The sequence below is a fragment of the Epinephelus moara genome, chromosome 24 (genome assembly GCF_006386435.1).
Source record: "Epinephelus moara isolate mb chromosome 24, YSFRI_EMoa_1.0, whole genome shotgun sequence".
NCBI lineage: Eukaryota > Metazoa > Chordata > Actinopteri > Perciformes > Serranidae > Epinephelus > Epinephelus moara.
In genome coordinates this window covers 24,709,449-24,733,469 of record NC_065529.1, presented here as the reverse complement: position 1 = coordinate 24,733,469, position 24,021 = coordinate 24,709,449, and the positions used below count along the sequence as shown (strand labels likewise).

Here is a 24,021-nt window from a genome sequence, read left to right as displayed (position 1 = left end):
CATATTCATATTCAAACTCATTCAATGAAATGTAAACAAAACATAAATATTAAAACCCTGGAGTGTGGGTGAAATTGCCTGATGACACATAGGCTACATAAAAGTGACTGAATCAACTGCCATGACCAAAGGGCAAAAGCATTTGTTTTTACTGCACTTCATACATATACAGATTCATATAAGGAAATTAAACCAAAAGTTTTGGGAAATTACATAAGTGATGAGTTATACTCTAACTCCCGGGAAAGTATGTGCTAAGTGACCGCGAGGGATACTCTGACTCCAGGGGAAGTATGTGCCAAGTGACTGCGTCGTTATACACTAACTCCCTGGAAAGTATGTGGTAAGTGACCGGGAGGAATTATGCTCTAACTCCTGGGAAAGTACGTGGTAAGTGACCGGGAGGAATTATGCTCTAACTCCCGGGAAAGTACATGTAAGTTCCCAGGAGTTATACGCTAACTCCCGGGAAAGTGGGCGAGAGGTACACTCTAAAACGCGGGCTGACTTATGAAGTGTTACCGAACTTTTTTAAGCTCTCTCAGCCACAAAAACATGTTACAGGAATAGGAAAGGAAGGAAAGGAATGCCTTTATTTTGATGTGACAGTTTCAAGAAACAGCAAAATTTGTTTTGCTGTGACACACATGTAATAACTGTAGTTATTCAGAAGGATTCTGCAGGATGCTTTCTTTATTTGTGTCCAAAATTGCCCTGTGCACACAGATATTGTCCTGTTCTGTCTTTTTGGTATTGCTGTTTGTTGCTATAAATTACTGCAAACACTTTAAAAAGCGTTCTAAATTTTTAATCGGTCATGGCTTGTGGGATCAAAATTTCTTATGCCTCACAAGCTAACACAGAGCTTTTGTTTTGAAGTGCCATTTTCTGTTGCAGAGTGGGTGAATAATTTGCAGTTACGAAACAGAGACACCAAACTAGCTCAAAGACATGGCCGCTGAATATATTAAACTGTGTAGACCTTGAGCTAATGACTAAAGAGAAATCTGGACCCCGCTGCTGAACCAGTTGGGGACCATTGCTCTAGTATGTAGGATTTAGTGGCCTCTAGTGGTGATGTTGCAGATTATAACCAACTGAAACTTCTCCTGCATGCAAAGTTGCATCAAAACTACAGTGGCCAACGTTAAAATGAGTAGGGCCGTATGTGGAGCCAGTGTTGGTTTGTGCTTGTTGGATCGCTGTAGAAAAAACATGGCGGACTCCATGGAGAAGCATGGATTTATAACGAGACCTGGATACAGTGTTAGAGGCAGGGCCCCGTTCATTCCTAAGAAATTTGCTCAGTGGCACATGAAGCCAAAAACATTCGACTGCCACGAACGGTGGTATCAGACTGCCGCGAAAGGATGCCTTTTTGAATCGAAACCTCTGACCAAGCTTCGGAATAAGAACAGTTTGCTCTCACTGCTTGTGAGGCAGAAGCTAACACTGCCAACCAAGTCACCTTGCAGCCCCCGCCTCCGTTTTCCGCCCCTCTGTCATGTGTGCTCTGTCTGTTGTTTCGTTACTTTCCATCTCTCAGTCGCATTCCCCCCTTTTTCCTTCTCTTATCCTCTTGATTCAGTCCATTCAAACTCCTACCATTCACGCATGACAACTGCCATTTTTATAAAAAACAAAACACAGGTAAATTTGTGAGAACCCGACAAGATTCAAGCCAGAGAGCATGAGAATGAGAGCTCTAATTCACATATCTCTTTCACAATGTCGATAGAAAAAAAAGTCTCACACAAATGTGGTCTCACACAAATGAAAACATAGTTATAAATACTATATATCTCATTCCCCCCTAAATCCCACACAATGGACCTTTAACTTCTTTTATCTTAATTTCAATCCCTGCACATGTGCTTAGTAAGTAAGAAAATTTACCCAACTGCCTCTATCCAGTCAGTGTAAGGGCATCCTCTGTAGGCACCTGCATCTCCAAAAACCATGTAGATAGTCACAGAAATGAGTGAGTGCCTTCCCCATCTGGAAACAAAGAGAAATCAGCCAAATGAATAATAAAATAAAGGGTAAAAAAATCATTAAAACATCACAGATGAGCCCCCAAAGAATAATAAATGTATGCAAAACTGCACAAAGCAATTACATCATCATATAAAAACACAGTCCGGCGCCCATATGGTGCCTCATCAGCTGCTAGCATGGTCTCACAGTCCCTGGGGGAAATCCTGCAGGGCTGGGGGGAAGACCAATTTAGCTTTATTGTGGTAAGCTAGAAAAAAATCAATAGGATAGGCTCAGCAGTTAGCAGCCAATCAGATGGGCTGCTGTGGACCTGTGCACTTAAATATCTCTCCAATGTTTTTTTCAAAGTGTGCCTTAAAGAGCACTTCTTCTTCCTGTTCTGTTACACCATGTGTGCATTAGCTTATATTTAACAAACTCACAAGTTTTACTTCCTTCACAGACATAGAATCAAAGTGCAAAGCAAATCAGAGAACAGAGGATTGGATTTATTTCACATCCAGGTGTAGATCTCAGGGGGAACACAGGGGGCACGTCCCCCTCAGTATTTAGAATATGTATTCCCTATAAAAACATGAAAGCAGCAGAGGACTTTTAATTTGACAAATTTATAGACTTTACATAAAAAATAAAGCAGAGTAGGCACAAACCAGTGCATGAAAAATCACCAGAATGCAGGAAATTAAGTCTGCACCCCACAAATTGCAACCAGGCCTTTAGGTTCACGGTCCTTTCTATTGTCTAGATAAATATGTCACAGTTGACTAAATCCACAATTATGAATCTCAGAACTCTTCAAATATGCAGATTTTAACAATAAAAAATAGTGGTTAAAAACTATTCAATCACAAATTGATATAAAAAAAGGTAACGTGAAAGGATCATATCTTCAAAAACAGACTATAAATTTGAGGATTGAGTCATAACATAATACAAAAATTGAATTTCCTCTCTGGGATTAATAAATTATCTTCTTCTTCCTATTCCACTTCTTAAAACTACGAGGAACAGGAAGAATATGAAGAAATTCTTACAGGAGAATCGTCATCAATCTTTTTTGTAACATGAGGTATGATCTGTGTTCTGCTGAGCTTAATTCAACCACACATTCCTCACAGAGGCTCAGCCCTGCATATGAATACATATTGTGCATGATGGAAGGATTGTTGGACCATACTTACACACAGATGATCTGAAGTCACAAGGAAAGCTCCACAGGCTAACTGTATTAGCTGCGCTGCTGTTTTTAATTAACCTAAAAACGAGCCTATAAGGACATAAGGAGAGCTGTGGACATGCCTGAGACATGGACTATGGGTCCCTCCCAAAGTGCGCGTGACAGATTTGTTGCCTCATTCACAGTCTGAATATTATATTACCGCATTTTTGCTCTGCATCAACAGCTCCTCTTTGCTGCCCGGCATCCTTAAAGCCTGAGAGAAAATGTGAAAGTGCCATCATCTGTCCAGCTAACATAAATGGCTGCTGAAATAATACGATCTCTCAGACAGGCCCATTAGCCTACCTTGTCGTGAATAAGACTGCAGGAAAAAAACATGCACTCCAAGCTTATGAGGGTTTTCGATTACATTCCTTCCATGCTCCTTAAATCTAATCTAAAACAAAGATCTATTGCATTCTGGCATTTCTCGACAATTATTTGGCTCCGAAAATGTTCACGCCTGTTTTTTCTCATGATTTGCCTGGTAAAGAAACCGCCAAATGTTCACCCATAGCTAAAAAAAACGACAAAAAAATAACAGACAGAGGACATAGACATTATTATTCCAGTCAAATCATAAGAACACGGGAGCTCACCTCAGTTCAAAGACGCACCGTGTAGGCTGTTTCACCTCCCGCCTGCACGGAGGTCGCCCCTCTTAATGAATGTGTTCCTCTGTGGTCCTCCAAATGGGATTAGATGTGGAAAAATGGAGCAGCCAAGAGACAAATGAGGCGGCCGCACATCGCAGCACTGCAGGCTGTGGACGGACGCTCCCCCTGCAGCAGCAGCAGCAGCAGCACGGCGGAGAGCGCACGGCACCTCAACACTACACTCAGCGGTCAATCAGCGGAGCAGCAGCGTCATGGAGCCCCGACATACGACCACAACATAACCTTCTCCTTGTACACTCATGCATACAACACACCTCATGAGCTGAATACGAACGAAAGCACGGTTTAAAAACAAATAAAGGATGGTTCGTTGCGACAACTGGACCTGCTCATGAACATAACTCAACATTAATGTGTGCATATGTGTGTGTGGATGGGTGGGTGTGGGCGTTTGTGCACGTAGGCCTATGTGTTTGGTGTGTCTGGTGTCATGTGTGGGAATGTATGTGTGCATTTTTTTTTAAATTGACGGTCTGCCTATATTTCCATCGTTTACTAGCTGTAGCCTATTATACAAATAATAAATTTCGATTAAATGCATGTCACACAGTTGGAATTCACATTTTATTGTGCTGTCTGGTGAAGAAGTTTACATGTGGACTCTATAAATCTTTAAAAAAAAAATAGTGCGGTGTTACCCACTAATAAAAATAATCCGCATGATTGCAATTTGGTCAAATTGGTTTACAACACGCCTCATCCATCAGCCCAGCGGACACCCGGTGTCAGTACCAATGTGGGAGTTTGTTTTATACAAAGACATACGCTGACAGCCGACATGCGTGTTGCTTAACATGCCACAAAGGTAGAGTACCGCCCATGCGCTCCACGCCGGTAATGTAAACTAACACACCCCAGAACTGTATAACCGTTGACAGACGCAAAAATTCAGCCAATGACAGAGCAGCGCTTCTCACTTTGACCAATCAGCTGCTACCATGTCAGAAGTTCTGTGTTTTGTTGTTGCTGTCAGACAAATGGGGGTATGAGGCGAGAATCAATCATGGCTGCTTCCTTGGTACGGTGGCTAAAAAGATTGTACGTTTTCTTCGCGATATGTCCCCTGTGTGTCCCAGCCTTCTTGAACTTAGAGGAACTGAATGAGATGAAATATGGGATTCAAATTCTTCCCGACCCCGTCATGTTGGGGCAGGTGAGTGCGGGTCTTTTGGGGGGAAGCTAGCGGTTAGCTTGCTAGCTAGAAAGTAGGCTGCCGTTAGCTTGCGTGAAATATCTTCCTCTAACGTTACTAACGCGAGTAATGAAAAGCCTCTCTGTTAGCTAGTTAAAAACCCTGATTTAAAATGAAATATTTGCTCGCAAGTAACATTAGGAGGTGTTAATGCTTGAGTTATATCCATGTGACCTACGCAGCAAGGGTTGTTGACAGCTGTCACAACACCTCAGCTTCCTCACTTTCACCTAGCTAGTTGCAACTTCTTTAAATTGCAAATAACAAACCACGAAAACAGTTAAAGTTAGTTGGTAGTCGAAGGCAGTTTATGTAAGCTTAAGAACTGTATGGCATTGTTACACTCTAAGCTACTGCAGCTGTTATGTCATTGTTTCTCCTTTAGGCCAAGGCAGAGGAGGTGATGATGGTGTCCAGTAAATACAAGCAGCTGTATGAGTGTCGACTTCCAGCCCAGGCCGTGAGGTTTCATCAGGACCCTGCCTCTGAGCCTGACTCACAAGGGTACACCGGGCCTGACATCCCAGACCTCCTCAGTCCAATGCACACTAACCAGTGTCTAGTGAAGGTAAATTCCCAACTACTTATCTGTGGGATCCAACAGATAGATGCTTAGTCTGTTTAGAAAGTAATCAAACCTTTTCCCCCCATCCAAGATAGACCTGTTTCAATGCAAACTGAATCACACTGACCTGTCACTGTAACATATTTCTGATTCAAGCGTATGGCTACAAATGCCTGACTGCACTAAAAGACATCCAGAAAGTACTGGGATGTGATTATTCGAGACATATTTGATGATATGAATGTTGTGTGTGACTCAGTATTCACTGTAATGTGAAAGCATATTTGTCTTAAATAGTTTGACTTGCAGTGTAAAGGATGAAGATAATGTGCATATCCATCCCCAACTGGGTACAGGTCCAAGAAAAAAGTAATATACAATATAAAAAGGCAGTCAAAAATGTATCGAGGCAATATTTTAACCTTCAAAACAGGCTGTGTAAACAAACTAAAATTAAAGCTCAACCTGCCAATAGGAGGTCACATTAAAATCAAAACACTACAAAAAAACTTTACGCTGTGTTACAAAAAGCACATTATTATACTGAAACAGGGTGCTTAACTGCATATAATACTGAACACATTTTTACAACTTCTTTCAACTTTGCTGTTAGTTAAAAAGCACACATAACAAAGTACAGTGACAGAGAATATGACACAGCTTAGACAGGGGTTTCAGGTCCACACATAAAACACGATATCAGTGAGCAAACAGTCCTATTATTCAAGTGTATTGCAAACATAAATATGTATTCTTTATGTTTAGCGCTTACAGTATCCTCTGAGATATAAATTTCATATGAGGTCAGAAGTGAAATCAGATCATAAGTGGTCTATACATGCATTTCATCATTTGGTCCGTCATTTGTTGTGATGTGTGGACAGCATCCAGTCACGCTGCATCCACAGATGACACAATCCTGATTTATCTGGATGCAGAGTCTGAACAGGGTCCCTGAAAGTATTTTACATTCATACATGTGGTCGTCTTAGTACAGGAGTACCAGCATGGTAGCAAAGCAATGTACTGCTGTGGACGAGGGCAGCAGCAAAACATATTGTAGCCGCCAAAAAAAGTCCCACATTAAAAAAAATACAACAGTTTAAGTGTACACTATACTGTGAGTATTTTCACTGATTAACCTTTTTGTCAGGCAGCCTGTTCTGACATGGAAGCTGTTAATGATTTCACTTCATTGACAAACACAGTAATTTTGGCTCTCTGAGCACAGAGCTGCTGGTCTACCGCTGCCTTAATCAGTTAGTTTTTTGTGTTCTTGCTTGACTTTGGTGAATCCTAACTAACCCTTTTGAAATGCCAAAGTGACATAATAACACAAACAAAACTGATTGGGGCAGCAGTTAACCAGAAGCTTCTGTGTTCTGCCATGTTAAATAACTGTTTCTCAATGCAGTCTGTATCTGTATATGAAGGCTTCAGTTCCCTGTTGGAAATTGCTGTCTGATGGTAAGGTAAAGCACTGAAAATCTCTTATTATCTCTTAATATAGCGCACACCTAAACCGGTAGGGATTTTATTTAGGTGTGACTTTTTTATTAGGTGGCTAAAATTAATTTTGTTGTTGACCCCTCTACAGCAGTAAATTGCATAGCTTCTGTGTCGGGCTATCGCCTGCTTCTCCAAACTGGGGGCATGCCAGCTGACATCTGCTGTATGTAATACACTGACTATGAATAAGCACCTCATACAACCCCACTTCAAAAGATCCAAACTATCCCTTTAAACAAAGTCAAAACTCATCAACCAGAGCTGCTATCACAAGGGATTGTAAAATTCCTAGGGCTGCCCCCTAATAGTCGACCAAACGTTAGTCGACCAGAAAGGTCATTAGTTGGCAAGACTTCATCGGTTGCTTAGTCTCAGAAAAATAAAATAAAATAAAATGTGAAACTCTATTAGGAGCTGTGCCTTGTCAAAATAAATCAAAACCTATATGACTGGACCATGTGGGAATTTAATTTGAAAGGACAGACACAGGAAGAGGCCACGCTCAGAAGTCAGACAGGAGTCACATTAATTTACAGGGCTGGTACCTGTGGTTATTCCACAGGCTAGTTAATAACGTGGGGCAGGAAATCCAAAGTGTGGGATCATTTTGAGAAGTTGAAGGACGAACCCAAGGTGATATGTAAACTCATCTTCATTCGTCAACTACAAACATGACGTATCATCTGAAACATGGAAGTAGCTACATGCCCATTAGCCACTTAGCACAATCATTACTGCTTTGCCGACAGCGTCATTAACAGGCGGCTCGCTCAGTGTGTGACGTGCACTTGTAGATAAAATATAGGCCTATATTAATTAAAGTTCATTGTAAACATTAACATTAAACAATAAACATTCATTAATATTGTAAACATGCAGGCAACTAGTTGACTAATGGTCCTACATGAAGACTATTGGTCGACCAGGAAAAAACATAGCCAGGGGCAGCCCTATAAATACCATAAAGAAAATGTACCTTTGGGCAGTCAGCCATTTCCTGTCAGGCAGCACAAACCTGAAACACTGCAGTTTACCCACAGAAATAAGGAACATCACATATCTCAACCCTTTCTCCAAACCTACAAAATAGTGGTTACTGGACAATTAAAATGTGAGGTCATAATCTGGAGTGGTTTGTCATTGTTCTACTACTTGTCTGTGCCTGTGTGCTTTTACCTGTGCTCATGAGCTTTGTTTGTGCTTATGAGCTTTGTCTGTGCTTATGTGTCTGTGTTTAGGAGCTTTTGAATGAATGAATGAATGAACTTTATTTATATAGCACCTTTCATTCACAGGATGCAGCACAACATCCTTTACAATTCAGCAGCAGAAACAAACACAGGAAAGAGATACGTTAAAAACCATACAACTATACAACAGGCATTCAATAAAACATTACAGGAAATCATGAAAAATGTTAGACAGTTGCTGGCCATAGGTTATTTAAAAAAATAAGAAGATATGTTTTGAATTGTTGTCCACTGAGCCAACAAGTCCAACATTTAAAGGCAGGGGTTCCATATTTTGGGGGCAGAGTAGCTAAAAGAAGCATCCCCTTAGGTTTTTGTAGTGACCTTGGGACCTGTTAAAGCAGCTGGGAAAGATTTCAGGGATGTGGAGGGTCATGAAACAGCAGAGAGTCTGTGATACAAGATGTAACGAGGCCGTTAAGTGCCCTAAAACACTAATAGAAGGACTTTAAAATTAATTCTAAAAGATAATGGGAGCCAGTGTAGGTTATTTAAAACAAGAGTTATATGGTCTCTCCTTTTAGTTTTTATTAAAACCCTGGCAGTGACATCCTGAATGATCTGTAATTTTGCAATGGCTGCTTTAGGTAGGCCAGTGTATAGAGCATTATAATAACCAAGATGACTGGAAACAAATTCAGTAGAGGTCTTACCTTTGCTATATTGCATAAATGACAAAATGCAGTTTTAGTAAATTAATCAAAATGGTCTTTAAAATTGAGACCAGAATCTAAAATGACATTGAGGTTTCTTACCTGAGGTCGTGTCTGTGTGGCCAGATGTCCCATTTTAGGGGGAACTTGATCCCTCTTGTTTTATGGGCCAACTAGGTGTATGTCAGTGTTATCTTCATTTAGCTTAAGGAAGTTCTTGTTCATCCATTAATAGATGGCTTACACACAGTCAGTTAGACTGGACAGAGTATTTCAGTCATCTGGCCTCACATACACATACAGCTGTGTGTCGTCAGCTTAACCGAGGAGACTCACACCAAACTGACGGATGATGGATCCCAGTGGCAGCATGTAAATTGAAAACAGCAAGACAGTAAGTAAAATATTGTGGTCGATAGTGTCAAGGGTGTCAAAGGGTGCCTGATTGGAAATTTTCAACAATACTGTTCTCAGTCAGGTGTTTGTTAAATTGTTTAAACACCACCTTCTCTGAAGCCTTGCTCAGGAAAGGATTTGAAATGGGGCGGTAATTACAACAAAAGGTAGTGTTTAGTTTAGGTTTTTTGAGTAAGGGTTTTACAGTTGCAGACTTCAAAGGGTTTAGACAAAAGCAAGATTGTAGAGAGGATAGATCATCACAGGAAGTGCTGGGGTATCATTAGGCCTACTCAGTGATACAGCTACATATTGAAGGAGGTAAAAAAAGATCAAGCTTGAAGCAGTGGAAATAATTTGAATAAATAGTACCAACAACCCCCCTCCGCCTGTGCTTACTTGGCCTTGGAAAGTGAATGAAAATAAAATCACAGGGGAGAAATTTGAATGAGACTGGCCGAGTTAGCTGAAGACAACCTCAGATTGCCTTCAGTAATCAAATCTTGGATAAAAAAGCTCTTGTTGTAAAGGGCCATTTTGATCTTAGAGTCCAGTGAATGATCAGAGGGGGGAATGTGTTGATCTGTAAAGGTCTGTTTTTGTTTTGGTCATTAATTATGTGCTTTTGCCTGTGCTTGTGTGTCTATGCTTGTGTGCTTTTGTATGTTTTCTTTTAATGCCAACAACCTGCAAGGGACTGCCAATGAAAATGTATGGTTAAACCTAGTACATTTTCATGACTGACTCATGCTTTGGTTAATGTGCATTATCCCTTCTTAAATAAAACAATCATACACATGTTAAAACAGAAATGGTCACTTATAACACCTTTCATAACACCTTTCACACCCTGATTATAATATATTCAAAATAGACAACATAAATGGTTCATTCTCAGCTACAGAGGAAAGTATGCTGTTGCAAACTGAACCAAAGTCCAGTCATTTCTCTATGGTGCTGCTTTAGTTTTTCACTGGTTCATCTTACAGTTAAGCTCAGGTTACCACAACAGAGATCTTGTAGTGGGAACAAAAATGGAAAAAAGATTGCACTAGATCCACTCGTTCTTGGGACGTGCATTACTAATTCCTCCTCCCGTGGGTGGAGTGGAATTTAAACATCTGTCTGCTCTCTGTTGACAAACCTTCTTCTGCAGTGACTCTAAGGAAAGTAACCAAAAGCCTTTGTGCCAAAACTTCTTGAAAATATGCACATTGTGCAACTTTTTCTCCTGCACAGTCAATAGATGGTTATGTGAGTGGGTTGCTGGCATATTGTAAATGTGTTTCTTGACCCAGGGCCCAGTCACATACATATCTCCTTATCTTTACGTAAGATACTTGTGTCTGGTTGCTTAGGGCACTTTTGTTGCCATACCAGGAGATTGCGGCTGTGAGACGTACTAAAAATATCCCTCTGTTTTTTATATTCCTGTAAATACTCATCTCAGTCAGTGACGACTGTGTGGGGGACTACAGGTTAAAATGAATGTTTTGCTTCAGCTGAAATGAGGCTGATGCAATCCGTAAAGATGAAGTATCCTGGGTTTTCCACAGTATTTTACAGCAGAGGTGGGCCAACTCGCCTGAAACAAAGACTAGTAAATACACTTGTAAGACATATGACATTATCTGTCATGGAAAAGGAGCAGAGGTGCTGTTTCACACAGCAAAAGCCACATTATATTCATGTATATATTCTATTGCCCTTCTAACTAAAGCGATCATTAAACTGGATGCATCATGATAAAAACAGGATCAAAATGTGAGGAAAATATTGTTCTCAACAGCTGATTGTAATTTCATTTTTGTTATCCTTTATTTTTTGTTAATTTACATGACATTGCAAACATGTTTTTAGCCTTTTGTTAGTATTTTGTTTGGTTTTTTAACGCGCAACTTGATGTTTCCCCTTTAAGATGCATGTGCTAGCTGAATACCTGCATCCTTGCATACCAATTTTCAATCAACGATCGTCGACCAACTTAGCAAACAAGACAACAAGTTTGAAAGTCTGTCGTAAAGTGTCCTACTTGGCTTAACCGGTTAAAAAACATAATAATTTGTGCACAAGTTGTATTCATATAAGATGATCAATGATATTGTTGATGACATTGAGCAAGTAGCTGAGAAGAAAAGGAAAATGTCTCAGTCAGTTACTGTTTGTCATAATGTTGCTGTCTGTGTCTTGTAGACGAAGGACTGGTGGACATATGAGTTCTGCCATGGTCAGCATATCAGACAGTACCACATGGAAGGTAAGAGCTCGCCTCTGTGTTTGTAATCTGTTTTTCACGACAGTCAGTTTGACAGATATTTGTCATTTGTTCTTCTTTCACAGACACAGAAATCAAAGGGGATATTCTCTTCCTTGGTTATTATGAATCTGAATTTGATTGGAGCAACGAAACAGCAAAGGTAAAGTGACCTCAATTTTGTGGTTGTGGGTTTTTACAGTTCTTGATGGATTAGATTTCTGGTGATCATTAAAGAAAGACAAAAAGGGGGAATGGCTGATTGTATAATATGAGCTGAAACATCTTAGTATAGTAGGATGTGGCAGAGGGATCTCGACAGTTGAATGCCTTAGCTTTTCATTTCACATTTTCTCATTTTTGATGGATAATTTTCAGTCTAATTTTGGATGTAGTGTCGACATTATGTGAGTTTTTTTTCTCTGTTGGTGAGTAACTTACCCTCTGTAACAAAATACATTATCATAATTTGCTGAGCTGAACTTATTTCATCCTTCTCAACAAACAAGAAGCTGTCAGTCTCTGAGCTACAGATGAGAAAAGGAAATTATAGTGTTTCCTTACATTAGCATGCACTTTGCTCCCTTGAGTGGAGACAGACAACTTTTAATCTTTGCCCTCCTTAGTGTTTCCAAGTGGTCTTATCGTTGGTGCTGCTGTTTAAAAAGACAACTGATCGCTTTTTGTTTTTCTCGGAGCCCACAGTTTCCACAGTTACTTCAGTTGTTCTCCTGCCGTCATTTCCACTACTGGGGACAGTAACTGCAGAGAACTTACATTAATACTCTTTGGCAACTGGGGATAGCTGCCGATAGCTATCGGGGAAAACAAAAGTGCTATCCTCTTCTTGTTTTAGTTGCATAGTAGTTGACATGCTTTCTTTGTGCCGTAAACCGCGCCTTCGTTTTTCTGGGAAATTGTACCTGGTGGCAGACAGAATTGCGTAGTGAAACTGAGGCTTACAGAGAATCAGTCTTAATGCAGATAGTGTCATAATTCTGTGGCTATTACATTGTGCAATCAACATTTACTTCACAATGAGTACAAGTAAAAAAAAGTCTGTATTTCCACTTTAAATCAAGCTCAATAAAATCTCAGTGATTATCTGCTGCTGGTGTTGTCTGAAACAAATACAGCATAATCCCTTGGGAGAGGGAATTTTTTTTACCCAGGGTAATTTGTTATTTCAAACATCATCAGATTGCCTGCAGGTGTACAAAGCTTGTTCGGAGTTATTACTGTACATTAATAACAACAACACTGGAACCAGTTGCACAGGATGTTCCCAAGTTCAAACTTGTATGACATCAGTGTTTACTCAATAGTTTACATAATAAACTATAATAGTTTAAACATCGTTACCAACCACAACGGCAGGGCTGATACTGTTTTTACTCCATGAGTCTGTGTGTCATCACGGGAAAGTGTGGTACTGAGGAGACACCTGTTGTGCTGGGAACTACCACAGATGCTGGTTTGAGAATTTTGCCAGGTGTTAATATGTCTGTGGACAAATTCTGTCAACAGTATAGCGTCACTACTGTACAAGATGCAAACACAAACTCTACAGGTGTGTAGATGAGATCACAAAGATGAGTAGTCCAAGCAACAGCACCGGAAGTACAGTAGGGGGATAGGAAGTAAAAACTAGGAATCACAGACTGCTAGTGCAACTCAATCCTGCTCTTAAAATGCTGTAGTGTGTCTGGTGATTTACCAGCTTTCAGTAACAATGACGACAATTCGTGAATCAATAGAAGGGCACGAACATCAGAAGCATCACATTTCACTGTTATATGATGCACTGAACTTTCAAGATTATTATATATCAGTTTGGTTAATACATCTTTTCTCTTTATTTCCCAGGCCTCCAAACAGCACAGGCTGAAGCGCTACCACAGTCAGACCTATGTAAACGGCTCAAAGTGCGACCTCAATGGAAATCCCAGAGAGACAGAAGTCCGGGTGAGACATTTGACTTCCATTTGTTTTTCATTTTGCCACTATAAACAGATATGAATAGGGTGAAAATCTGCATGTTGTACCAAAGGATCCTCCTAAATACACCTCCCTAATTTTACATTATTATTTTCAGTTTGTGTGTGAAGAAGGCTCGGGTGACTACATCGCCCGGGTGGACGAGCCTCAGTCGTGCCGCTATGTGCTGACGGTTCACACCAGTCGAACCTGCCAACATCCTTTCCTGCGTCCGCCATCCACTGCCAAGCCCCAGGGTATCGTGTGCCAGCCGGCGCTAAGTGCCCAACAGTACATGGATTACGTCAAAGCTCAAGTCTGTGAGTTAACAAAAATGAAGGTCACTGTGACGCAGCGTTTGGACGGAGTCTTGCTTCATTACTTTAATGTACCGTCCTGTTGAATCAGGAGACTGCAGGAGGACATAATGTGGGAACAGAGTATTTAAAAGTGTGTTGGTGATATCAGATTGAAACATAAAAGGAGTGAATGCATAACTTTTTAGCAATTGTTGAATAGGTGCTTTAATTTATGGATTCTTCCTGTGTCTATTTAAAAACCAAAAAAAAGGAAATATGTGATGTGATCGCTTCTTCTTCCCCTCCCTCCTTTCCTTTCTCTGCCTGTTCCCAGCGGACACGAAGCGTAAAGTAGAGCAGATCTCAGAGGAGCTGAGGAGTCTTGATGAGATGTTGGCAGGTAATGAAGGGGCAGATGGAGCAGTGGAAGTTACAGCAGAGGAGACATCTCCTGCACCCAGTGAGGACCCGAACATGTCGGACACAAAAGGTGCGTTTCTTTCACAATTAAGAGTCGTGTTGTCACGAAACTGGAATTTTAAACTCTGATATAGTGCCTTGAGAAATGCCATTTTTGATACCTCAGGGAAAATTGACCTTAAGGGCACACAATTTAAAAGTTGCATTAAAAGATAAATATAATGAGGCACCCTGTGGCTCAGTGGGTGCAGCAGTCATCCCGTGTACAGAGGCATTGTCCTTGCCGCAGTGGCAATGGTTTTGATTCCAGCCTGTGGCCCTTTGCTGCATGTTATCCCCCCCTCTCTCCTCCCGTCATACTCAGTCCTGTCAAATAAAGGTAAAAGCCAAAATTTTATCTTAAAAAAAAAGATAAATATATCTAGCCTATAACATGACAGTGATGACTTGTCTGTTCTTGGTTAGTAGCAGAGAACAGCAGGATGACTGTAGCAAACAATAACAATAAGAAAGGGAGAAATAACAGCTGGTACCGCTTTATCCATACTGCAGAAAATAAGTCCAATCATTATTTCAAAATCATTTCAATATTCAGAATCAACCACCTCCCCAGCCCTGAGGAAAAAAGTGTATAAAACTAAAATGAAAACTAAAAAGATAGTATACATACATGTATACATGTGCAGATAGATACACATTTCAGACATACATAAGCAGACCGCAACATAGATCAAAATGTAAACAAAAATACACACACGCATTCATGTAAATAGATTTATACATCAGTCACAGTTGTCCGTAGCCAATCTACATTGTAATTTGCTCTATGTAAGAATCAATTATGAAACATCACACACGCATTTTCATATATGTCAGAAATGGTTGCCATGTCCTGTAAAATTTACCTGTAGAGCCATCCAGCGTACACCTTATTTGTGTAGAAAACGTGTAGAAAACGTCTAGCAATAACGGAGGCAATAGTGTCTAGGAGGAGATATGTTCTCTGGAACTACTCTGAAATTTGCAATTAGTGGGGAAGGGGTAAATCTGACTCCAAAAACCTCAGAAAATGTATTAAATATAGATGTCCAATAATTATTAAGGTTTGGACAAGTCCAGAAAGTGTGAATGAGGGATCCTGTTACTGTTCCACATCTGTTGCTTAATGGATCTGTCTGTGAATAAGGATTGATATTTTTTTACATCACTACTTAGGATTTGGCAAATATCTACCATTGTAATAATTTTTCACTTCACTAAATAAAAACCTGTGCATTGGGTTTTTTTATTTCCAGCACGTCAGATATAAACTTGTGTGTCTTTTATTATCAAACAGATGCTGCTGCTGTGTCTGAGGATGCTGGGTCAGAGGAGGCAGAAGATTCTGAGTTCTGGGAGGGAGTCACAAAACCAGGGAGTTCAAAAACAAGTTCTCCTCAACAGGAGAATCAGGTATAGAAATACATCTGAGAATCAGTTTAACCTTTTAGTAATTGATGCCTCTCTGGGCGACTGCTGTCATGTCCACAGTGCCAAAATACTGACTCTCTTTGATGGAGAAGCTTTATAATATTTTAAAATCTCATTTTAATAGAATATATTTTGATGCATTGTCATCATCTTTGTGCTGTTAATAATGTGTAGACTGATCTGACACATTGTTGATGCATTTTTTTTTCATAGTACACTGTGGTGTATATTTAGCAAACCTGATTCTTCTCTGATCACTAGAGGGCGTAGGTTGAACTTCACATCTCCACTCCACAACTCTAACCTGATTTTGTTTCCTATGCACAGGCAGCAGATGATGGCTATAACTCACTTACAGACAATGAAGTCATGGATGATGGTGATGAAGGTATTGCAACACACACACACACACAAGGAAGTTCAATGATATTTATGATTCTTCTGGTCACTGCTGCTGCTTTGAAGAGCCTCAAACAAGATTAAAGAACCACAGTCCTTTATTTCTGTGCAGTTATGTCGTCTGATTTACAAACTGAACGAGTGTAGGTCTGTACTGCATGTCAGTATTTACATTCAGAGCTTCTATTGAGATTTAAGAATAAACATTCAAATGTCTGTTATATTTTATGACGTAAAAGATTCTCCAAGACGAACAAAATCTGCAATTTAAATAAACTAATTCATCAGAATAAATTAGTTTTACATAACTTGTCTGCTTTGCCAATATAAATACATGTAGGCAGCAGGCTAATCCAATAAGGGCATAAAATAATGATGAAATAATAATTGCACCCTCAGGCTTATATCAGCATTAAGCTATGACAGAAATGGCAATAAAATAAATTACAACACTTCATTTTTCAACTCAAAATCTGAACAGTCTGCTGCAGAAGTTTGGTGTGAGCGACACTCACTTGCTATGCAAAGGACGTGGACTTTGTCTGCAAAGACAGCTGCCTCTCACAAGGCAACGATCAATAGGGAATAATAATTAATGTCTGTTAAATAAACCAAAGCCTGAGGACATTACGTAACACAAACACAAAGAGACGAGAGGGAAAAAGGTGCTCACACTGCAGCCACCACTGGAATCTAATTCTACAAATAGTGTAATACTAATAATATGAGTGTAGCCTAATCTTTATCTGTAACTGTGCAGAAAATACAGCTTTAGATAGAATAAATAGACATGCAAAAACGAAAAGAAAGCTGCGTTGATTTAAATTTATGAATGAAGCATCAAAATTTCAGTCTCTTCACTGCGACCCTAAACTATTGTTAGTCCAAATGAAGTGCTTTGGTAAAAATTTTTTAGATTGTTGTTGTTCAGTGTTTAACTTAGAGCATTTTCTCTTGTCACATTAATATCTTCCAGCTGAAAAATTCAACTTTAAAATCATCACTGACCCAGCAGACCTGATGAAATTCGTCCAACACCTGAAAGAGAGTAACAGGAAGGTCAGTACTTGCCAAGATTACTGTAATACTTTTTTTGTGCACCGTTTGGAGTGTATTTTCTTTGCAGCGTATGGGTATTCCAATTCAGTGCTACATGTTTGTTTGTTTTAATTTTAGAAAGCACAAAACCAAGCCAAAAGTCAAGGAGAGAAACCAAAAAGCGAGCGGGAAACGGAGAAGGTCGGTGAGGAAGAGAAAGATGAAGATGAACGCCTGCTGCAGGAGTTTGAGGATGAGATGGCCGACCTCTCTGTGCCCTCTGATAAGATTGAAGAGATAAAGGAGGAAATGCAGAAGGAGTTTGACAACATCATAAATGAGGTTTCTGACTAAAAACACAATGGCTGATCATATGTTAAAATGTAATTGCGCAGATCTTACACAGTTAAACAATCTAACGACACTTTGATGCGATCGTCTTCTGTCTTGTGTTACAGGCTCAGCAGGAATTAGAGACAGAAGGTCTGAAGGGGGAGTTCGATCGCACTCAAGCAACACAAACACTGGAAACGACACTGGACAAGCTACTCGATCATTTAGAGGAGAAAGACGTCCAGGACCCAGAGCAGCAAACGGCGGGAGTTCAAAGACCCAGCGACCCCACCAGAGGCAGCCCCAGCTTGGCTCCGAAGCAGCCAGGTAACCAGGCAGCCCGCCCCCAATGTGGTCACGTACATCCTGTGTCCGCCTCCATCATCCTCATATTTCATTCATATGTGCAATAGATGTTTGTTGTGACATCTTTCATCCCAGACTAGATGCACACAAGGAGATTGAACCAGAGATGTTATCAGATTGATACATTTAAGTATTTTAGTTAGTTAGCGGTCTTTCCTCTGCTGCCATTGATGTGCCTGTGGGTTATTTTAAGTGATTCAATCAAGATCCGAATCAATCACAGTATTATAAATCTATGACAATGCAGAAATGTAATTCTCTTAAGACAGTGTTTTGGATTACACATTCTTGGCTCTTACCTCCTCCATCCTGTGGCCCTGCTGATGGGTTTTTTGAGGTGAACTGTGTTGTTTGTCCCTCTTTTGTCTCGTCACCCCAGACCAAGCGGCTGACGACCATGTTAAGATCAAAATTACTAAGTATAAGACGGGCAGCAGCCCTGATGGGGAGGTGAAAGTTCAGGAGATGGGCGAAGGAGACCCCCAGTGGCAGCACATAAAGGACGTGGTTAAAGAACAGCTAGAGAAAGCAGGACTGAAGGCAGAAGGTATGAGGGGGGAGTGCCCGAAACACTCACGGCCCTTTCTCTCTTCCATCTGTTATCTTGAGCATACAGTACCTCTGTACTTCTTCTCTCATCTTTGTCGAAAAACACACAACTCTCAGATTTAGGCTTTTCCAAGGTTTAGCCGTTCAAAAGACACTTAACATCACGCTGACAGTGTGATGGTGTCCTTTATTTTTCATGCTGCCAGCAATTAAACACATGTTTTTGAAGAAGATCAAGAATTGTTTTGGGCATTAGACCAAAATGGAATAGCAAAATAAAAGATTATGGTGGCAAGTTAGCTGAAGCTTAACTTAAAGACAAAGGGAAACGAAAGGTGTGTCCATGTCCTTTCTTTTTCATCCACTGTTGTGTTTGTACCATTCTTCATTAAGATTATTTGTTGCTGTGACAAATCTGAGCCACTTGGGAGTGCATGTGTTTAACTGGCAAGCCGGCCTTTTCCCCTGTTTTTCTCTTTTTTAGGTAAGATTGAGGTGAAGATCCTGACGCGAAAAAACGCAGAGGAGACAGGTGATCAGTGGCTGACTGAAGAGGATACAAAGTCCTTCAGGGAGCTCCTCATAAATCTCCTGGTAATTTAAGACAGGATAGTCACTTTTTATGGGGTTCAGTTGGATCCTTCTGGGTGCGATTTATGCACCATTATACTGTGTTTGCCAGCAGCTATGTGCTGTAGAGTTTGCTTAGTAATTCATTTCAGCCTGCGTAGGATTGAGCAGAGACAGCTGTTGTTTTTGTATGTTTGTTTAAGTAATTTAACCAAACTACGGCTTGAGTAGATGTAAAAACATCCGTCTGTAGTCATAAAAAAACTTCTGGTGTATTGACAGATTTCATTTGTCGGCTGAGTTTTTTGTGAGCAAAAATTAAAACGTTTTGTGGACTTACTATTTACTTAAATGTTTTCATATGTCCAAACGTTTAAGAAAGAACTAAATGTATGTACGCTTGAACATTTGAAGCAATAGTTGAATTGTTGATATGAAGAGATGTGTAAGAAAAGTGACACCACTCCAAATATGAAGCTATAGCCAGCAGCCTGCTGAATACAGCTTCTTATTTAACAACAGATAAGAGAGTTGTATTGATCGCCTAATCTAATTAAGGAGGAATATATATTTGAAAACATATCAAATTGTATTTCCCAAAATGTCATATCATTGTCATTATCATCTCAATTATCATTGAGGGAAATCATATGATTTCTGGTACGTTCTAGGTTGTCAAACTTAACTGACTTTGAAAATGTACAAAACAGAGCATTTCAACGTTTAGTTTACAAAAAAGGTTTATTTAGAATAATAACCAAGATCTGGAGAATCTGCACTCAGTAAAGTGCAGATGTCCACCAGGTTTGTCTGAGGCCATGTGGGTAAGGAACAGGGAGTGCAGGTCAGGCTGTGTGTCCAGTGTGTATGCATGACAGTATGGAATGAAGGGGAGCAGGTTACATCAAGGTGTGACCAGAATAGACAGGCTATATGAAGACAAACCTCGGACACAATGGACCTTGTTTAAACAATCCATAGCATGTGGTCTAAAGTGCATGGCACAAGTGCATTTAGGGCGTGTCCAAATCCACTTTGGGAGCATAGTCTGGGCACAAAGTAAGGTCCAAGGGTTAATGGGGTTGTATTTAGTCCCTTTATTAATCATAGGTGTGTAGTGGGCGTAACATGAGCACTCAGTGTCATCTCCAGTTCCCTTTAAAGCCAAGAGTGCCTGCACCTGGTGCACTGCTGTTTACATGGCGAATTCAGCAAATAGGAGAAGAGAGTGGTTTTGTGCTCAGAGTACTGCAGTAAGAGCAGTAATGTCACTGCAGCAAATATCGTGGGACATTTAAGCAGCAAAACTAAAAACTTGACAGAAGAAACAGACCTAAATGAAGTTACGCTGCTTTCTCATCTGTAAATGTGCAGTGTCTGTCTTAATGGGAAGTCGGACAGCAGCTCTGCAGCTCTGCTCTGCTCTCTGCTATGTTCACATTCTAGAGAATGTAAATAATGTTTTCCTCATTGGTGTTGTATTATTTCACCCACTTGCAACCCATCCACAGGTCCCTGCTTGTGTAACAAGCGGCGTGTTCATGCATTGTGAACCTGCCTATGTAGGCGCATTGTACGATCTGAAGCAGGAAAAATCTGCACTATTGACTTTAAAACCAGGTTTTTGTCGTTCAATGGTGCAGTCTCTTTCTGCTGTCTTAAAATAGCAACACGCCAACAATGCCCTGGTGGACCACACCTCATTTCAAGACCTATATGCCCATAGGCGCACACTTTTGCTACTTACACATTGTAAGCACTAGCTGTGAAACTGACAACTGTAATGGTCTTGAAATAGCAATGACAGACCCACTGTGCTGTGCACCACTTTGTGCTGGATGTAAGATGGGGCCCACTGTCCAGTAAAATGTCTCCCTACCTTGCTCACTCTGTTGTTCCTCCTGGCTCCCTTACAGTCAAGATGACGGTGAAGATGACAAAAGCAGTTAACGTATTCATCTCGTATCGTGCCTGACTTTAGTGGATCATAACATATCGAGAATGGAATTAATCTGCAGATCCTCCACTTAAAATGAGACTAAACCTTTCTATGTTGATGTCAATTTTTGACCCACGACAAAGGCCAAAATATGGCGTTGACAGACGAGGTAAGGCTTGTTTGTAGCCTTGCTGGAAATGCTGTCTGCAATGGGATTTTCTTGATCATTTGCAGCCTCAACCAGACAGCTAAGAGGACAAGGGATTGAACAGATGATGGCAGTATAAATCAGAGCAGTCAATAAAACAGGTTTTTCATCAATCATGAATCACCACACAAACAATATTATGCTGATGGGTCCAGTAGTCGTGAGTAAGCTGCAGACAGGCAGATACTCCTTGTGGAGATAAAAATCACCTTGTTTGAAGCTGCAATACTTTTACTGAAGCCCCACATCAAAAACAATTCATGAATGACAACTGCTGTGCTTTAGAAAACCAGTCAGTGAATGAACAATGGGTTTCAGGTTTGCTTGGTTTTCTGATTTGCTGGGAGGGCTCCACTGGGTTTTGTGCAGCATTGTATTATAGAGTTGAGCAACCTTGCCTAAACATCCTCCTCTACCATCATAAAAATGAATGTACTTTATATGAGATGAAACATTAACCCGCAAGGAAAGGGAACAGATGAGCTGTTTCACACAGCCGATGAAGCCTTTTCAATGGGTGTGATAATTGTTTTGGGTGTCATCTACTGGATCTCGGTGGCTATCCACCTCACTGAAACCCACTTACCACCCACAAGCACACTTCTCTTTTTCCTGTCGATCTGAGAACAGTGTAAAATGTGTGTTTTTTCATTGGCATTTAGCACATCATTCAGTTGAGAAGGTAGTGGTTGTTTCTAAACATGTCCTTTTCGTTTTTCTCCCCATCTTGTAGACTGGAGGCACAGAAGAGGTATACAAAGAGCAAAAGAGGCAGCAGGAGTTGGAGAACAACTATAGGTTTGTCTGGGGAGAATCCCAGGAGGAGTCCCAGTCATCCAGCACCTCCGACTCAGACGACGTGGACATATGAGCTCATTCAGTACATTCAGTGCACCTTTTGTGACGGTGAACTCCTGTGGAGACCAGCAGGGAGGGGGACTCTGAAGTGCGGCCGCAAATTTGATAGAGAGCCCAGATGATTCAGTTACTGCTATTAAACTTGGCGGATAATATCAACCCACCTGTTTGCACATTCAGAAAATGTGTCCGTGTGTCTTGAATAGGCAATGTGTGTCTGTAGTAGGCACCAGTTTATGTGTTGCACGATGAAACCACAGCGTCTCAGCTGTACTTGTGCGGCTGAATGAAGTTATGCATTTTCCCCTTTTTGATGGGATTCAGTTTTGATAGATGCTGATGTACAATATGTACCTTTTTTTAGAAATATGTCAGTGACTTTTACTGAATATGTGCATCTAGCTCTGAAGTTGTCAGCAGCACACTGTTGAATTGTTTGCATTTGTCTTATATGTTGCTGTCCGCAAAGACGTCATTACCTTTAAGTGACACAGCTGGGGGGGAACTGTGCATGCCTAAACACACCAGAGGAGTGTTTGCACAGACTGCTCATTTTAGTGTTTACTACAAAGTATGATTGCGTCTGGATTTGAAAAACAAAGGACAAACACTCGAGGGTTCACATTCCAGTTCCCACTTGTCTTTGAAACTTTCTGACATGTTGCGTCTGGTGATTAGATTAAACACAACTGTAGATTACAGAGGTGTTTGCGCACATGCTGTGGCACTTTATATCTTTGGAAAAAAGGTTCTATATACTCTTTATAACATTGTTTCACAAAAAAAACCTGTTTCCTTTAGGTTGTCTTGTGCTGTGAAAGGGACGCAAAAGAAAAGCACTAAAAGGAGTGCAGGGAGATGCATCATCTTAGTGTGTACTTTCATTTCTGACAAGAATTTAGTTGGCTTCATTTCACAAAGAAAAACAAAGACAGCTTCAGTGTCAGTCACGCTGAGTGTACCAAAACAATGAATCCACACAAAACTTTTCTAAGGATCCTTCAGAGGTGTACTTAAAAGGGCTGAATTTGTATAATTTGTGAATAATTGTGACTACTTGGAACTCACCATGTACATAATAATGGCATGAATAGGTTTTTAAATTGATTGGTTGTATATTAGCACAAATTAGCTGGGACTTAAGTTACCTGTTGTGAAACTTGAGACTGTGCAATCTTGTATATGAAGCTTAATTTCACTGTGGAGCTAAGGCGTATACAAACTTCTCCAGACACACAAGATTGAGGCATTTGTTCCCTAAGACGCCAGTGTCCTGAGGCTCAAGATCTGATAAGAGTACGCAGAATTAAAAAAAAAAACCTTTGGGTGTGCGAGTAGGAGTGTTTCTTTACTTAGCCAACTGAATTCGTCTTCTCAAATAATTAAGATTGTTCTTACCTTGCTATCGCACCCTTAATGCTCTTACCTGATCATGGGTCTGTATCACAAAGTGACGTCAGTGAGCCAGTAAAGAAAAACCCAGAGATAACAGATCCTGTTTGTTATCAGATAACTGTTTTATCAAGGATCACCAATGTGAAGCCAGGCAACTCAGAGAGCCAGCTCCCTCCGCTTAAAGGGAAACAAATCACCAGTCCCAACAATCCCTAACAAACACAGGTGTGCCACAACACTGGTGTGTCTCTGCAGTAGTCATTATGATCATCATACTTCAGCTGCACATATAATTTGTTAACAGTGACAGCTCACAGTAGAGGCAGAGATCCTTCAATGGGGCTATATTACTGTATAAACAACACCATATTGGTTTCATACTCTGACAGAAGTCCATTTGTGCTGCCTTGTCCTGTAAATAGAAGTCTTTGAACACTGTTTCTTTGAATAAAAGACACCACGTGAGTCTTCTGGACATCATCCAACC

At 40.4% G+C, this 24,021-nt stretch overlaps 2 protein-coding genes across 8 annotated transcripts in view; one reads left to right on the top strand and one right to left on the bottom strand.

Moving 5' to 3' along the window:
* Nucleotides 1-4,282, bottom strand: part of b4galnt1b (beta-1,4-N-acetyl-galactosaminyl transferase 1b) — a 20,122-nt gene extending 15,840 nt beyond the window's left edge. Inside the window, exons 1-2 of one of the 6 annotated variants that reach the window (XM_050039123.1) lie at nt 3,817-4,282; nt 1,902-1,998 (exon numbers count right to left, since the gene is read on the bottom strand). The gene's annotated coding sequence lies outside the window, so the exon portion shown is untranslated. Of the gene's footprint in view, nt 1-1,896; nt 1,999-3,179; nt 3,522-3,816 lie in introns of those variants that run through there. The other 5 variants (XM_050039118.1, XM_050039121.1, XM_050039119.1 and 2 more) reach the window with 5 other exon arrangements.
* Nucleotides 4,283-4,852: 570 nt separating this feature from the next.
* On the top strand, nt 4,853-24,014 carry os9 (OS9 endoplasmic reticulum lectin). 2 transcript variants are annotated; one of them, XM_050037165.1, is made up of 15 exons: nt 4,853-5,047; nt 5,472-5,654; nt 11,653-11,716; nt 11,800-11,876; nt 13,580-13,678; nt 13,809-14,010; nt 14,324-14,479; nt 15,746-15,861; nt 16,207-16,267; nt 17,255-17,337; nt 17,455-17,658; nt 17,775-17,976; nt 18,395-18,562; nt 19,049-19,158; nt 22,015-24,014. In XM_050037165.1, the coding sequence occupies exons 1-15, from the start codon at nt 4,880-4,882 to the stop codon at nt 22,150-22,152; spliced, it is 2,031 nt and encodes a 676-aa protein (XP_049893122.1). In that variant the 5' UTR covers nt 4,853-4,879; the 3' UTR covers nt 22,153-24,014. The 2 variants fall into 2 exon arrangements, with proteins under 2 accessions (XP_049893122.1, XP_049893124.1); XM_050037167.1 differs by lacking the exon at nt 18,395-18,562 and having other exon boundaries at nt 4,854-5,047.
* The last annotated feature ends 7 nt before the right edge of the window (nt 24,015-24,021 follow it).